Raw genomic sequence first — 17,974 nt, 5'->3', positions numbered from 1 at the left:
ACCACGACCATTTCTGCAAACGCATCGGGTGCGAATTGTTTCCAAGATACCAGCTCCAAACGTCCAATTAACATTTTCAATGAACATATTTATGTTCAAAGTTTATCTTTCAATTGACTCTTTGAATCATGGAAATGATCATTCAATTTATACAAAGCATGGCTTATAGAAATTTTGATCCACAAGTTATAACAAAGATTGAAGTAGTTGCATAAATTTGCCTTTTAAAATTGAATACTACTTGTTTTAGATCAGATTGTAGTTTCTTTCTTCTATTATTATAGACCAAACATCTTCAACGAATATTGAAAAGGAAGTATGTAAGCCCATCAATACTCTATTCTTCTATAGGCTCATATATGTAAGATTTTGCACCCACAAGCAGAACGACACAAAGCTATAAATTCACCATAAAAATTACTCAACCCCAAAATAAGTGACAAATTTGTTTTTTCCACTTCGACCAATATTCATGTTCAAAGTTGCATGAATACATATACAATTAAGACGAAATAATTAGCGAAATCAAATCATAATGTCTATTGCCACACATAGTGGTGACATTCGTAAGCTGTCATTTCCTACAACTTAATAATAGAAATCGGAGTCACCATTTGTTGTGCTCCTAAATAGAAAATAATTCTAAAATAATATTCCCTTTCCACTCAATACGCCTTTCCTAAATGTTAGATAATTGTAGCCTTAAAAACTAAGCTCAAAACCAGCATTAGCAAAAGGTATGTAGCTCTTGAGCTCCTCAGCTCACAAATCCTTCCCCTCCATATTCAAAGTAAACTACTATAATAACATCACCTTGATATTCTCCCAAAGCCACGTTTTTTTAAAACCACATCAATAGTAGTGCCTAACAGGTTTCTAAAAATTTGTATTCACATATTTTCGTATGAGAGACTTGATGAAACTTACTTGATCAAAACACTTATTTGTTACACAAAGTATTCTTTCAGCATGTGAAATCACTAAGCGACATTTCATGTTCTTTATGAATATCTTTCGAGAGCATTTGGTTCACGATATCTTGTAAAAGGTATAGGTCTAGAAATGTCAGTACCCATGACTAGTGTTTGTTTGGTAAATTTTCAATTTTATAACAATAGCTAGTAGTTGTTTAGTGAAATTTGATTTCAAAACTCCTATCTGAAAATCCCAAAGTAAGGGGTATAGAAACCCAAGGGAGAGGTGAGTTTGGCTAAATACCTGAGCATTAGATATCAAAATTAGTGAACAAGGTAGCGATGATGAGTTCATGTCATCTAGTGCACTTCGTGCCCGCGACAACCCCATCTTGTTATCATCTAGAACATGTTCTTCCATGTTGTACTTCTGGTAATAATGGAATTGGTATTATCATGGATGAACAAACATCTAAGGATGTTCTACGTGTCGTGCCAGTGTGGGTTAGGTTCTTGAATCTCCCAACCAAATTCTGGGGTGCGAAATCCTTAAGTAGAATAGGTAGCTTATTTGGGGTACCGATTGCTGTGGATGAATGTACTACTATCGACTAAAGTGAGTTATTCTCGGGTCTTGATTGAGGTGGATGTCTCCAAGCCTTTGCCAAAGGCTATCTTGGTGGAAGATGAGGATGGCCAAGCTCATGATCAGGCGTTCTTCATTGGGTGGGTGCCCCACTTTTTTCAGACTTGTCAGGTTATCGGGCATATATGTGATGGCAGGCCCCCAAGAACAAAGATGTTGTGAAGGCTTCTAAGAAGAGTATCACTGGAATGCTTCCTGTACCTAAGCAGAGTACTTTCGGGCATACAGTGGTTAATGCAGTGGTTAGTGGGAGGCCTCAGGAGAAGGATTGGGTCCAAGTAAATAGAAGGAAGAAATCCAAGGGTAAAGAGGTATTGAGTGATGCCAGTAGCAGCTGTGATAGTCATCCTAGTCCAAGGACGGCTTGAATGTCGATATCTCATCCCCTTCTTTTGTGCTTTCACCCTTGAGATCGTGGTGTTTCTGGTGTGTTTTGTTGGTTGGATTTTGGCTTGGCTTAGGGCTAGCATTGTATAGTTTGGTTTCTTTTCCATCCTTTGAGTCGTTTGGCTTTGTGTAGCTAGGAAGATGTTTATTTGTTGCTTTTTGTTGCTTCATTTAGCCGGTTTTTCTTGTTGGTGGTCTGTCTGGGTAGTGCCTCCTTTTTGTGTTTAGGGAGGTGTTTTTTTCCGTTTATAGCCTAGGTTGTAAATGGTTTTTTTTGAATTAATATATTCCTTTAATTACCAAAAAAAAACAAAAAACATCTAAGGATGTAGCATATGTATGCAAGAAGAATAAGATTATAAGAGTGAAAATTGTTTATGGTAAAGAGATTTGTAAGATAGTCTAAATTGACTACTCAAGGATAAGCGAAAGAGATAGTCTAAATTGTAAGGTAATTCCATAAGAGTGCATAGCCACCCAACAAAAACTACTTGTCTTAGATGTTTGCTTTCAAGCAAGACCAAAGGAAAAGAAAGTTAAGAGAAACAAAAGACTGCATGGTTGATATTTAAAGAGGGTAATGATAAAGATTAAGCTAATTGGAAGATGAGCTAATATACAGAGGATACCTGGACAAAGATGAAAAATTGCAATACCCAAAAGCTATGCAGATGTTATGAGAATCAAGGTTACTATCCTAGTTAAAAGGATACAATATTGTAGAATGAGGAGGGTAGTGATCAAGGAAAATAAAATATTTTATCTTGCATTAGGTAAATGCAGGAAACAGGTAAACAAAGCCAAATACAAGGAATAAGACAAAGACAAAAGCAGCAGTTTGCAAGGCGAAATTAAAGGCATTTAAAGAAGTGTTTGACAAACTAGATTCTAGAGAACGTGAAATGAAATCTATAGGATGGCAAAGAGGAGGCACGCAAAAACTAATGACATAGGTATGGTAAAGCGTATTTTGAGAATAAAAAAAAATTCTAGTTCCGAACGAAAATATCAAAGGATCAATGGAGGAAGTATTTTGACGAGCTATTTAGTGTACTACAAGGAAATGTTATAGGGGACACAACAATCACTCTCTTGGAAGAAAATAGAGAATTTATGTGTAGAGTACAAAAATCAAATGTGAAGAGGCTTTGAAGAAAGTTAAGTTGAAGACAGCAGTTAGGCCATATGGTATATCTATTGAAGTATGGAGATGCTTAGGGATACTTGAAATAACTTTGTTAACTGATCTACTAAACAAGTTTTGGAGGACAAACAAGATGCCCATTAAGTAGATAAGAAGTACTCTAGCGCCTATTTTCAAAAACAAAGGAGATGTCCAAGATTACTCTAACTGTCGTAGATTAAAACTCATGAGCCATACAATGACGTTATGGGAAAGAGTGATAGAGATACATATAAGGAGATGTACCATCATATTAGAAAACCAAGTTGGATTTAAGCAAGGGAAATCTATAATGGAAGCAATTCAATTTATGAGACAAATGGAGTACTAAAGGGCTAGAAAAAAGATAATTGCATATGGTTTTTATGATAAGGTACCAAGAGAAGTATTTTCGTGAGCAATGACAAAGATGAGTATTCCCGAAGAAATACAGTAACATAGTGTAAGATATGTATCGAGAAGTACAATTAGGAAGATACAAATTTGGAATTAGAGACTTAAAAAGAGGACGAGGAATATCAAAGATAACTTGGAGGGCGGAAGTAGAAAGAGACATGAATGATTTAGACTTTGAGATGGTAGAAAATCAAAATAAAAGAAGTTTGAAGTAATTATAAATAGCTTTACACACTCATAGAATTGTCAAAAACATCTTGAGTTTGGGTGGCAAATTTTTGTTTGTCTATACTGAAATTATAGTGCTTTGATTTTGGATTACAATAGACTATATTAAATGGCTCAATAAAACATATACATGACGTTTTCTATCAAAGGTTAATCGGAAACAATCACTAACAAGAGTAAAATTGCATACATTCACGCCCCAAACCCCACCTATGTGGAGCAACCTAATGGCAATGGGGTGATGGAATGAATATTGGAATTTCATCTTTACCAATCACTACTTTGATGTTTCCATTAACATTCTTAAACAATCATACTAGCGAGTTTTTTAAAATGTGTTAAAAGAGGTTCTTCAATTTTTTTATCTTATATTACAGTGTTGCATTGTGAAATTCTGTTTTGCTACTCAGAACTTGATTAATGCATAGTAAATGCTACAGATCAACTGTTAACATATCGTCATTGGGGAAGAAAAGGTGGCGGTATACAAGGAACATTACTTTCACTGCAGTGATCTGATTATTGTCCGTTCTAAAATTGTACCGTCATTAGGAATAAAGTTCCAATCCCATACCATCTTTAGTTATTCTTTATTCTAGACTCATATCAAGTTTTGTAACAAACACCCCATACTGCTATTTGTCACGCTGTCTAACAAGAATACAGGACACCAGAATATTAGTTGATACAATACTGTCTTGCTGGCAATTATTGCATTCCCCAAATAAAGCACCAAGAAACCATGAGGACCATCCATTATCTTTAACAATTATTAGTTACCGTACAGATGTTCAATGGTTTTTAAGGTACTTCAAACTTCATAAAAACATTATTGTGCACAAGCAAACACGATTTTCAAGCACGTCACCAGGCACAGTCAGGTTCATTGAAAACGTACAAGAGAATATAAAGATGAAACTTACTAATTCACCTCCCTTGGCGGGAGGACGAAACTTCGTTGGAGGTACAAGAAGAGCTTTTAAGAAGAACATCATAAAAGCTGACTTTCTCTGAGTATTTTGGTGACGTTGCTGGATATCACATATAAATGAGCATAATCGAGCCTCATTTTGCCATAGCAGCTCTAGGATCTTTCTGACCTGCAATTATCAAGTTACATGATATACATCTTAGTATATGTGTCAGAATAATGTGTCTTTTATTAAAAGTCACGAATGTATATTAACAATAAAAGCATAAAAGTAGAAAAACATGAGACAATTCTGCGAGGTGATTTACAGCACAACAGAACAATAGCATTATTAGTAAAAGGAAATTAAATTTGATTAAAAAAAAGAGTTGATACTGTCGGTAGACATAAGCTCAAAGAATCAAATCCAATTATAGATGATTAAAAAGCTCAAGAGTCAAAATATACTTCGAATCTGGAAAAAGCTAATGTGACAAAAATTTCTATCATGACTATAACTGAAAAAAACATACTTCTGTTGGTAAGAGATATCGTGCTTCTTTCCACTTCATGAATTCCAACTGGACGTCATCTTTCTTAATCCTCCGATTTTTAGATGCCCCTGGTCCAGCATTACGGCATTCAAAATCTTCTACCTCAGACAGAGTCTTGTCAGCATCTTCGTCGGCTAAAGGTCCATCCAACTTGTGCCCTCGGATGATATTTTCTTTTATTTTGTTTTCACTCAGGCCACCCTACAAAAAGATAAGTAAAAGAGTAAAGTAGTACCAACAAAGTTGTTGATCAGTATAAAATCCCATCTCCAGTAGCAACAGGAATAGTAATCATCATTCAGTTATCACTGCTAAAATCAATTAGGTAGCTAGAAGGATAAACAATACTTCCTTTGCTTTTCTTAAGTACTCCATTTCTCATGACTCATGAGCATGCAAAATAATAATGATGAGTGTGACTCAATACGTGTGGGTCATGTGTGGTTCCTCTATGTGGGCGTATATAGCTTAAATAGAATAACCATTGTCTTATACACTCCAAAAAATCTCCATATAAGGAAATAGTGCACTTAAGTAAAAATTTACCAAAAAGATATGATGCACATAAGAAAACTAGGGATTCTTTATGGTAAACAAGGTGAGAGAAGCACGTAACATATACATAATCAAGCATGCATATTACGGTAAGGTGGGTTTTTCATCATCAATTGCATTGTTTGCTATATCAACTAAAAGAAATTGACCCTATAGCCCAAAAGGAAAGATGCCTACTCTTAACTTTTATAACAAAAAAATTAAGTTCATTTTGGATTAAATTCCCTCTTACTCAAATTTTTAAATGTGATAGTACAAGTAGGAGCCTAAAAGACTGGCTATACAAAGTGTTTTCAGTTTTTGAACAGATCGTAAACACCTGACATTCCAATATCAAAAACAACATTGTAACGAGTACAAACACATTGCTTAATAGGTAAAACAGGATGATAATTCCAAGTAAATATTTGGAAAAAATGAAGAAACAATCTCGGTAGATTGCCCAAAATAATCCCAACTATATATCTTATGATCTCAAAAGTCAAAGCAGTCTTCTGTCCTATGAAAACCTGTTAAGCTAGTCAACTGATGGCATGCTAATTTCACAATGGCTTTATATTTATGAATTTTTCCTCTCTTCACTTCACCCAAACCACTAGTCCATCACTCATACCTCAAGAAACACCTATGTCACCACCTTTCCCCAGACCACCCCAGCCTTCTTTCAGCACCTATTGTAGCACCATCCCCATCGAAATAACCTCCCACCACTCCTCCACTCCGGAAACACACTATCCAATGATTTAGCACCCATCACAATGAATCCACCCACTCCAAATTTTTCCAAAGGTTCGATCATAAAAACTAGAGTCACCATCATTAAAATTTCCCAGCATAAGAGGCATCAATCTTTCAAAACAGTCAAGAATAGGAAGGGAAAGAACAAAAAAACAAAGAAAGAACAAAAAAAAAATAAAAACTTCAATCCACTATCTGTAAAATGAAAGTCAGATTCTGCTCAAAATCCAAAATGAAACACATGAAAGGAAAGATAACACATTCACAATTTAAGTGTCACTCAAGACCTTTTACTTTCTATTGCTATAAATAGAGAGTGATAGGCTTATGGAGTGCTGGTTGCTAAAGGAGCATATCCCTCATTCCAAAAGCCAGTTCGCCAAGAAAGACCTTATAAAGATAGGTCTGAAATGTAAATACCAAAAATTAGTTTGACAAACATACACGAATGACTCTTGTCAGCTCAACGAAAATGATAACAGAATAAAATGAGCATTTATAAATACCAAGTGGAATTTTGAAATAAACACAAATAAAGTTTACCATGTAAATCCAACCTACGGTAGGTTTAGTAATAGCAGGATTCTTCGCCCCACAACTGCATTTCCCACTTCTTTTCTTCAAGAATCTATTTAGAACTGAGTGTGCTTCTGTAAGCTGAAAAGAGGTCCAACCCTTTTCATTATTATTATCATTATGTTTGCCATTATTGGAGTGCCCACTCGAATGGAGGTTGTCACCACTATCATCAGGATGCTCACTTAAAGCAGAGTCTAACATTCTAGCCTTAGTAACATCACCCTTCATTATGAGTTCCAATTTAGAAATGCACATCTCAACCTGCATATGGACACAAAAATAAGCCAGGCCATGCAAATACAAGCAAGCAAGAAAGGAAAGGGAATGATGATCAGGAAAAACTAAGGAAAACAAAACTAATATGCACAAATAAAAAAATTACCTCCTCCCGAGATGCCTTAAAATGGTAGCATGCCAAACACGTATTCTGCAGAAGACGATAGAGCATATTGAACAGTAGAGGGTGGTAAACCAATGACACAAGATCAATATGACCAAAATGTCCGGGGCAATAAAAGGAACGCAGGCCACATGTTATGCAACTGCACATAAACACAATCTTTAACATCATTATTGCTTTTCAAAGGTACTATCCTTAACAATAAAGCATGAAAAGAGTCAGCATACAGAAGATCAAGGAGGAAAGAAGCATAACAACATCATCTTCTCTCCTCTTCTCCATAGTTGATGTCATATTTAATCATTACCCACACTCAAAACTGCTTAAGCATTTATTACAGTAAAAATACACTAATGTTAGCTCTTTATGAGCTATTGAGTTTCAGCGTAAGCTTTCTAGCGTAGCATCAGATGTAAATAGAGAACACTAAACAATAGAGAGGCGAGATAATTTACTCAAGATTGATCATGGTATATGATGACTTGATGAGGTTTGAAAAGTGCATCTCTTACTCTACTGATATGATTGGTTTGAAAAGTACGATGTCCCTATACAACTAAAGACTTTGTGTGGTATCAATCTATTTATCATTACAAATTTTTGAATAAACCAAAGACTATATGGTAACACTCTAGTCCAACGTATGTAAATGTGTGTTGGACCATTCCAAAATTTCATTGATTTTCTTACAGTAATCCTAAAATTTAATTGGCCATGAATAACTCCAACTTTCGGGTCATTTACCAAGAATTTTATTGCGCAAATGGTCATCGATTTTTATAGGTTGATTACCACCAAAAAAATAAAAGAATCAAAAATGAAAAGGAAAAATAAAAAATGTTTTTAAAAACAATTTGTTTTTGTTCTTATTTTAAAAATTATTTTCTAATTTAATATTTTTTTTCTCTTTTTTTTTCAAATTAACCAGTTTAATAAGTCATTGGTAAGGGTGTTCAACACAACGGGATGCAACCCATATTTTTAAGGGTTTAGTGAGAGTCGGGCCATATTTAGACTCTTTAGATTAATAAGAATAGGGCTCAAAGAGGGCTTAAAAATGGCTTTTAGTATACTATGTAGGGCTCAGTTAAACTCATAGTTTGTTTACGTTTAATAGGTATCATTCTCCTTCATCCTCTATCCTCTCACATCTTATGAACCCTAAAAAGTTCTCCACATATCAGAAAGAGTTTTCTCAATCTTGTATAGCTTACTAGCTCGACATCTACGTTGAGCAAAGAGATTTTGTTCAAGAATTTTCTCAATCAAACTTGCGTTCTTTCAAGGTAAAAATCCCTAATTTACTCTAATTTGGATGACACTTTAATTTTTATTCCTTATATCACAAGGAAAGTATGTAGGGAATGGTCGATAAGGTATTTGTTGATTAATTAATATTGCATAAAGCTTGTAATTTGCTTCCTTGTTTGGCATTTGTTAAGGGATAAGGTTTATTATGTTTTGTAAGATTCAATATACTGTGGGAAATGGTGATTATGGAATTTGCAGATAAATTAATATTGCAAAAAATTGGCTTCCTTGTTTGACACTATCTAAGAAATGGTGAGATTTTCCAAAGAATTATTCAAAATATTTTTTTGAAATACCTTTGCAACAATTTCCTATGTTAAATATTAATTTGAGTTATTCTTGGTTTGTATCAAATGACAGATAATCAATATCTTTTTGCCATATCTTATAAATGTAACCCACAATCAGTAAAATTAATCAGGTCGAGTTTGATTGCCCGACCCACTTAAGCCAGACATAGGTTACCTAGGTGCTTTGTTAGCAAACAACCCTTTAAATAGGATCATTTATAATTGATTAAAAATTAAGATTATTTTAGGAAAATCAGTGAAAAGATGGATTATTCAAGGCTAACTATTCCTAAAAATAAAATTGCAGATTTGATGTACAAAATGTACAAACAAAATCAACCTCAAACATAAACATAAAATTGGCATATAAAAAACATAATCGTACAAAATTTTGGCATGAAATCTTAAGTTTGTATAACATCAATTCAAAATCTAATTTCAAAAAAATCTATCATTCTCTTTCACTTAATAAATTCCGCTATAAATGACACTTAATTTTGAACCAAATTCATGCATATTTATCCCCCAATATGAAACTTGAAGGTTGCACACAAAGAAACAAAGAGGGATGACGGTTAAAAGTAGGGCGTTGATTGAAGGGAAGCATTGTTTGTTTTCAATTGATGAACGAAAAATGGCAAAATGTCGAATGTAATTTTAGGTTATGTGTGATAGTAGAAAATCGTGTTCATAGGGGGAATTAGAGAAAGACATAGACAGGGATGTAGTTGATCAAATCAATACATACACACCACAAATTAAACAAAATAGTATGCAAATTGGAGATGGAATAGAAGGATTAATAGCTCACTCTAAATGTAAGGGATACACACACGCACCCTTAAATCTAAAGGCTCCTCTAAACACATGCAAGGTCGCTACTCTCACAAAACAAAGAAACTTCCTAGTAGAATTCTAATCCAAGAATTCTATCGAGGCAAAGTTTGAACAAAGTTCTTTTATTATAAACCACACAACAACATCAAATAGACTACATATTATTAAGAAAAAATCACCTTGAACAATACAACCATTCAACTTTTTTCCTTTAATAATATTAACTATTGATTAACCATGTATAATACAAACTTAAAGGTGAGTTTTCCACCAACATCTATTTTTTTTACCAGCAAGTCAATTTTACCCAAAAAAATTAAATTCAATTAAATTAAAAAAATCTCAACTTTGCCTTTTTTTTATTGCATTTTTTATTATTTGTATTTTCTTCTTTTTTTTTTCAAGTTGACTAACAATTGTAGGTTTCCAACTAATTAAGAAAGCTAGAGGGAAATGCACACCAAAATTGTTATTATTCAGGGTTAATCAAAATTTCGTATTATTGTAGATAAATCAGTGAAAGGTCGTATTATTCACGATAATTTTTCCTACTATCAATTGGAAACCCAACATAATTAATAATCCCAATAGCTTTCAGAAAACAACATTGAATGGTTGATGTTGTTGTTGTCCTCCTAGACGGTTTTTTGCATTCAACCCCATGATCTGTGCAAATAACTTCCTATGATTGTGTAGTGGATGTTTGTGTTAGTGTTTGCAACTTGTTGCACTTCCTTTGATTAACTATGTTTAATCAACTCTAGGTCAACCATAGGTATTCATCATGTTCAGCACACAAATTTATTTAATTAACTAATGGTATTGATGTATCTTGAACCGCCTTTTGAGCGGCAATTTGGACTTTGTAAGACTTTAAGATATGATGTCGCACCATGTGTAGAATGTTTTTATCTTGAATAGTTTGACCTTGACTCTCATTTGCATGACCTTGACTTGCATTTGCATCTTGACTTAGGGAGCCAACATTTGGTCAACTAGAAATGTGGATCATGATAACATTTTCCCTTCTCAATTTAACCAAACAAAAAGAGGAAATGCCCTACCTTTGAGCGCCAGAGGCACTTTGGTGCACGTTTGAACAAAAAAAACACCAAAACACGTTACAACTTTTAAAAAACTTAATAAGTTTTTGTCAAGTGCGCCTCTTATTGTGCCTTGTGCACCTCTCTTGTACTTGAAGAAGCGATTTCTCTTGCGCTTGGGTGTGCCCTAACCTAGGTGCGTCTTAGTTGAGCGTGCTCACAAAACTAAGGTTAGGCAACTACACAATATGATAATGTCTATTATAACCTTACAATACAGTTGCCCTTATCATTTCTACAAAAAACGAAGTGACCAATTTGAATTGAAATCTTACACTTCAACAAGTCACCAAATAGTATTTATGCATTTTATACCACATGTGAACTACTAAATATAACATGCTCGTGCAAATCCCAAAATAGACTCGCCATCCCCATTTCTCATTTCTCGTTCCAAATTCATAACCTTCATTGAAACTCACAAAGACATTTTATGTTCTAATATGAAACATGATTATGAATATACAACTTTTGTAATATTGGTTTATTTTACATTCACACCATCTAAATACACCCAAAAATTTTTAGGTGCTTTTTTAGCTCAAACAATATTGCAAAATACGTTGCATCATATGATATAGCTCGAGTTTTATAGATTTTCAAATATACCAAGATACCTCAACATTCCCACATTTTAAAGTAGTAACAATTGCATTTTAGGTCGATTCAATAAAAATGTTCGTCTAAGCCAATATTTGGCACAACGATGACCATCACCATGTGATTGTTTGCATGATCACTATAAAAACTACATTTTAGCACAATGGCTCAATTATTACGCGCACATGCACTTATATATTCATCATTTCTCTTCTAAACAAAAGGTTCACCCTTATAATTCACTCATTTATTCTGCACACCTTTACATATGATCAACTAAAAACTAAGACGTCAGAATAAAAAATTCATTTCTCTTTGCTCTACATATCACAATTTGTGTACTTCCTGGAATTCCAATACTCAAGGATGCCTTAGATTCAGTTCTTCTCCTTGTTCTTAATCTTTAAATTTAAAAGTTTCGCTTATTTGAAATCACATTAAAAGGATGTGGAGTGGTGCTCACGGAGTTTAAGGTAGTAACTTCCAAGCAACTGGCGTTCGAAAACGGACTCACAAAAGTTACAATGAGCTTCACAACCAATGGAACATGAATTAACAAGTTGAAGATTACAGTTTATGAATAACATTATAGATTACATTTTTTGAAATTTTGTGCAATTAAAAGCCTAACTATATCTAAACAATGGGCCAAGATGGCTAATGTGATGAAAAGATAACCTATAACAACCGATGCCATGGGTAAATAAGTAATAACAGGGATTTTGAGATTGACCACGTTAAAATTCTGGAACAAAGTGGTTGCCAGATAACGGGCAGCCTCATCTTTATTCCAACCATAGCTGTAGAGTACACAATAAGCCGATGTTTGGAGCTCACATGCAGGACAGACCCCAAATACACAATAATTTTTAAGCCCCGTTCATTCTACATTTCTACGAAATTTAAGGGCCTAACAACAAATCACTAAAGTAAGACAAAAGTAATGTAAAACAATGCAAATTTACATTTAAGGCCCCGTAATTTGGAGGCCTGCACGGTCAAGCACCTAGCACTTGCAGTAGCAATAGCAACTCAAACTTAATAAATTCATCAAAATATATCAAAAACTTACGGAATATGATCGTTCATTGGACCTAAAGCAGGATCATAAAGACCACCAGGCTCAGGTCGGCCAACAGCATTCAACAAATTACTGTTCGTAATTTTAACAACACTAAGTTTCCTGACTTCTTCATCTGTCATTACACCAAAATTCACCGCCTCCACCGTACCCGTTGCAAACTGAAAATTCGTCCAAATTAGAATTAGAAGAAACAAAATAGCAATTAAAAGTTACAGAAATTCATAGCAGAAAAAAATTAGAGAACACAAATACCTCATGCGCTAAGGCCATCTTCTGGACTTTACTTTTGAATCGTTTTTTATTAGGGTTTAATAGAGGAAGATAAAGAGATAAGTTATGGCCGCAGTTATGGCGTCCTGGAAGCCAGGGGGAGAAGAGGGAACGGCTGTGAGGGGTGCGAGTGAGAGAAAGTATGAAGTGTAAGCGGGTTTTCTGCTACAAATAGGAAGGAAAAACCCGTTTTGTCTTATTACTTATAGTAGGATGCGGGCTTGTTTAATGGGTCGGAAATATAGTCGGATCTACCAACAAACATACGGGTTTTTCGAATTTTTTTTTTTTTTTGGAAATATTATGATCTCATCTATTGATCATTAGAGGTGTTCAACGGGACGGGACGGGGCGGGTCAAAAATTAAACTGAGCGGGTCATGTTATATGTTAAACGGGGCGGGGCGAGTCAAAGCCCGTTTAAATCAAATCCACTTTGACCCGCCTTTTTAAAGTTCATAAAATAGTTTTTTATTATACTTTATGGCCCGTTTGATCGACCCAATTATATATATAATAATATCATTTAAAAATTTTTATTAAAGTGGCAAAAAAAAAATTTCGCAAATAATTTTTATAATTATCCAAACCACCCCGGCCTAACTCTTTACACGAAGGCCCGTTAATGACCCGCCCCGTTATTAACCTGACCCACTAATGACTCGTTAAAATGTGACCCGACCTTGACTCATTGGATCGACCCGCCCCGTTGAACACCTTTACTGATCATCTATTGTGAATAATCCCTATTATTAATTATTTCTAAATAATTCAACCTTTGTATATTTTTTTGTGACAGCACTTCTTAGTCACATTTTACCCGGCTAGTATAGGTACCTATTTGTCGTTACACTCACTTTTTTCTCCTTATACTTCTTCAATGGTTTGCTTCTACTCCTCTTTGGTTGTAGGTACCTACATTAACCGGTTAAAATGTAACAAAGGATGTTGTCAGCAAAAAAATATATAAAAATTGGATTGTTTAGAAAAAATAAATAGTAAGGAGACAGTTTTTAGTCGTAAATTGATCATTTATTACCTTAAAATATTACTTGTATCTTAAAATAACAAATTATAATCTTAAAAAGTGATTTTTTTTTTTTAGTATTCATGATCACTTATAACATCAAAGTGATCACTTATAATCTTATAGTATCAATTAAGAAATAGGCTGATTATATGGGTCCATCTTATGGTGAGACAGTTTTATAAGACTAATAGATTATGTAATTAAATGTAATTTTTACCGAAAAAAAGGAAAAAAAAAATAACAAATAGTAATTTGGGGAGAAAATAGGAAAAATTATTTTAAAAAATTGCATCATTCTCCAACCACAATTAATGGAACAAAACAATTTTTTCTTACTACATCAAAGATAAATTGATATAGTCTTTTAGTATAATGTATCTGTATGCCTGAGTGTTAGTTTCAGTTGTTAGCTGTCAATTTGTTAGCTATATATAAGTAATATAAGAAGTTTGTCAATCTTAGGGTGATGCTATTTTTCGCCACCCTTTTTTATTTTATCGCCATCCCCTTGTAAAATTATATTTTTGCTCCTGTATTTTAAAAAATTACAAAATTGCCACTATACTTAAAAATTAATTAATAAATGTAAATCACGCTTAATAACACTAATAAGAATTTAATGCGTAAGATTTGTCTATATATATGGAATTCTGAGATGCGTATGAAGTACGAATTCAAACACGGTACTATCTCTCTAAAAACTGGTATTATCTCTCTAAAAAGTGTTAAAGAAGTGGTAACCCGTAATTGGTTAAATATGGCTAACGAAAGCGACTATGAGTCGGATACGGTACGTAAAGTTGTCGTTGGAAAATTAAAAAAAAAAAAAAAAAAGCGCACAAATCTGGGCGCCTGAACCATGGTTCAGGCGCACAAATCTGGGCGACTGTAAATATTTTTTTTTTCCGTATTAATTTTTTTAAAATTATTATTATTATTATTATTAGTACTATTTTTTATTTTCCGTATTAATTTTTTTTATTTTCCGTATAAATTTTTATTGTTGATAAATTTAAATTTTTAAGATTTTTTTATTTACGTAATGTTTTTAATTTGTTGTTGTTGTTGTCATTATTATTATTATTATTATTATTATTATTGTAGTCATTAATGTACTTAATTTATATTATTTATATTTCAAATTTGCAGGAGTTTGAAAACTTTGGAGACAACGTAGACTATTCCGGTAGCTTTGTTACGGATAGGGAATTTATCTCCTTAGATGAGTTACATAGTTGGGCCGATGCGATAGTAATAACAATCGGTTTTCAATTTACACGTGCTTCTTATAAAAAGAAAGAAGGACGTTCTAGAGTTAGTGTCTATTTAAGATGTCACCGCTATGGTAATATTAGGGGTGATATACATTATCTAGATAATACTGCCCGACCTGGTTCTAAAAGTAGAAGTTGCGGGTGTAAATTTATGATTGTAGGAAGTAGTCATAAACCACCAGAAAGACCTTGGACGGTAAGGGTGTGTCCTGGTGAAAAGGGAAAACATAACCACCCGTTCTTGGTGTACAGAGATGGTCATGTAAGGGCAAATAGGATTAATGTAGACATTCGGGAGCACATACGACAGCTTAGTGCAACCGGAATGCAACCGGCCTTTATTATGAATTCTATTAGAGATAATTTTCCTGGTTTTTATGCTAGTATGAATCAGATATATAATATTAGACAATCAATAAGGAGAGAAGAGATGGAGGGTAGGACTCCCCTTCAACACTGTCTTCATATGGCCACAGAACTTAATTATGTGGTCTGGACAGACTTGGATAACGAAGGGCAATTGAGCAGACTATTAATTGCAAATCCTACCTCTATCCAAATGATACGTACGTGGCCGTATGTTGTGCTGATAGATACAACGTACAAAACGAACAAACAAAAGTGGCCACTATGTGAAGTGATCGGAATGACGCCAACCAATCACAATTTCTTGGTTGCGTTTTGTTTGATGCGAGATGAGGCGGCTGTGTCGTATTCGTGGGTGCTGCAGGGATTGAGAGATATTTTCGGCACTGCTCAGACTCCTAGCGTCATTGTAACCGATCGAGACGAAGGTTTATCTGCAGCTATTCGTGACGTCTTCCCAGGTAAAAAGGCTTTGCTGATTCATTATAGTGGTTATATCTAATGATAATGTCTTAATTACGTTCAATGTTTTGTTTAATGTAGATGTGCGGCATTTGTTATGCATCTGGCATATTGGCAACGACGTTGAGAACATGGTGGACAAGTTGTGTGGCGGCAAGAAAAATCAACAAGGGCAGGTATTCAGGAAAAGTAGATGGAACCCCTTGGTTGAAAGTTCTACGATCGAGGAATATGAAGATAGATGGTAAGTGATCGTCAGTACGTGGTCGGTTAGGAACAAAAAGGTCGTTCGGTATTTGACTGGAACATGGATTCCACTGAGAGAGAAATTTGTCCGTGCGTGGACGAATGATTGTTTACACTTGGGTAACCGGACTACCAGCAGAGTTGAAAGCCAACACTCGTCTTTTAAGTATTACCTTGGTAGCGGTAATAGCTCATTCGATACCCTTTTCAAAAGGGCGCACGCACATATTACAAATCAGCAAGCTACAATCCGACAAGCGCTACAGGATTCCATGTCTTCTGTACCAAGATCGATGCGACATCATTACTTTAGACCTCTATATCGCCACGTATCTCTCTATGCCTTGGAGCAGCTCCAGCTTGAGTATAACCGCATGTTAGAACTCGGTGATTTTGTGTTTAACAAATGTGGTTGTGTACTTCAACAAACCCATGGATTGCCGTGTGCATGTTATTTACATATGTCCATCGGATCACATGGTGCTTTGTATTTGGATGACATTCATGAATTCTGGAGTACTTTGAGGTACACAGAGGTAGGAGACGAAATCGATGAAGGAGTACGATACCCGAACGCCAATGACAAAGAGTACTTTCAATCTCTGGTCGATGAAGTCCTCAAATCTGATCCCGCTGTTGTTCGCCGAATGTCTCAGTTACTTGAATATGAACTACACCCAGATGGCGCGGAAATACCTGAGTCTTACGCTAGTCCACCGAGAAAGGGAAGACCAAGCACAAGTAAAAACATGAGAAGGAGAAAAAGTTCATTTGAATATAGCAGATCATCTTCTCGCGGTCGAGGGTCTAGATCTTCTTCCCGCGGGAGATCTAGTGGCAGATCTAGTGGTCGAGAGACGCAATCCTCAGTAGGAATTAAGTTCAGTTTCAACTTATCCGGTACTTGACTATATTTTTCGTTTTTTGCATTAATTCGTCTCAGTTTACGCATATTAACTTTATTTACATTTATTGTAGATGATCCTGGAGGTCGAGATTTTTCACACTTTTCATGGCCTAATAACATCCCATTTATCCTTCCTCCTTACTTGTTCGACTAGATTGATGTGTTAGGTGATGGTAACTGTGGATTTAGAGCAATTGCCGTCACAGAGCTGGGAGGCGAGGAAGCATGGCCTCTTTTAAGGCGTGCTATGAGTATAGAAATGCAAATGAATAGAGCGCAATACCTAACTTTGTATCTATCCCAGGAGTCACTAGACGAGTCTATATTCAGAATAGGTTCACACGCAAACGGACCTGCTCCTTTCATGCACTGGATGGATGCACTAATGGCTTTGTACTCTGCAGCAACATTTCTAAACATTGCCATTGCTTATTATGGTTCTGCTGACTGTGATTCGCAATACAACTGTTTGATTCTCCCGTTAAGGAAAGCATCGGGCGTGAATAGTGTAAATAAAGTAATACATATATGTTGGGTTAATAGAAATCATTTTGTTCAACTTTTAATGAACGACGATTCGTCCCCTCTACCGCCGATCCATCCAAGTTGGAAACAAGCAGCTGACAATTTCACCAAACATCTTGACACACATTTCAGTACGAGGATTATGCTCTGGAATAATCTACGCGGGCCACGTTCACAACC

General features: G+C 34.9%; 2 protein-coding genes across 2 annotated transcripts in view; one reads left to right on the top strand and one right to left on the bottom strand.

Moving 5' to 3' along the window:
• LOC130802365 (DNA-directed RNA polymerase I subunit 1) overlaps positions 1–13,145 on the bottom strand; it is a 43,725-nt gene extending 30,580 nt beyond the window's left edge. Inside the window, exons 1-6 of the mRNA XM_057666340.1 lie at positions 12,968–13,145; positions 12,704–12,873; positions 7,473–7,632; positions 7,055–7,351; positions 5,198–5,419; positions 4,678–4,854 (exon numbers count right to left, since the gene is read on the bottom strand). Of these exons, the coding sequence (XP_057522323.1) occupies positions 4,678–4,854; positions 5,198–5,419; positions 7,055–7,351; positions 7,473–7,632; positions 12,704–12,873; positions 12,968–12,985 (1,044 nt within the window). The 5' untranslated portion in view covers positions 12,986–13,145. The remainder of the gene's footprint in view (positions 1–4,677; positions 4,855–5,197; positions 5,420–7,054; positions 7,352–7,472; positions 7,633–12,703; positions 12,874–12,967) is intronic.
• Positions 13,146–15,513: 2,368 nt separating this feature from the next.
• LOC130802533 (protein FAR1-RELATED SEQUENCE 2-like) lies at positions 15,514–16,364 on the top strand. The gene is made up of 2 exons (XM_057666545.1): positions 15,514–16,115; positions 16,198–16,364. The coding sequence occupies exons 1-2, from the start codon at positions 15,614–15,616 to the stop codon at positions 16,362–16,364; spliced, it is 669 nt and encodes a 222-aa protein (XP_057522528.1). The 5' UTR covers positions 15,514–15,613.
• The last annotated feature ends 1,610 nt before the right edge of the window (positions 16,365–17,974 follow it).

The sequence above is a fragment of the Amaranthus tricolor genome, chromosome 16 (assembly GCF_026212465.1).
Source record: "Amaranthus tricolor cultivar Red isolate AtriRed21 chromosome 16, ASM2621246v1, whole genome shotgun sequence".
Taxonomy (NCBI): Eukaryota; Viridiplantae; Streptophyta; class Magnoliopsida; order Caryophyllales; family Amaranthaceae; genus Amaranthus; species Amaranthus tricolor.
The sequence above is the reverse complement of the archived record's forward strand: the minus strand, read 5'-3'. Positions and strand labels throughout refer to the sequence as shown.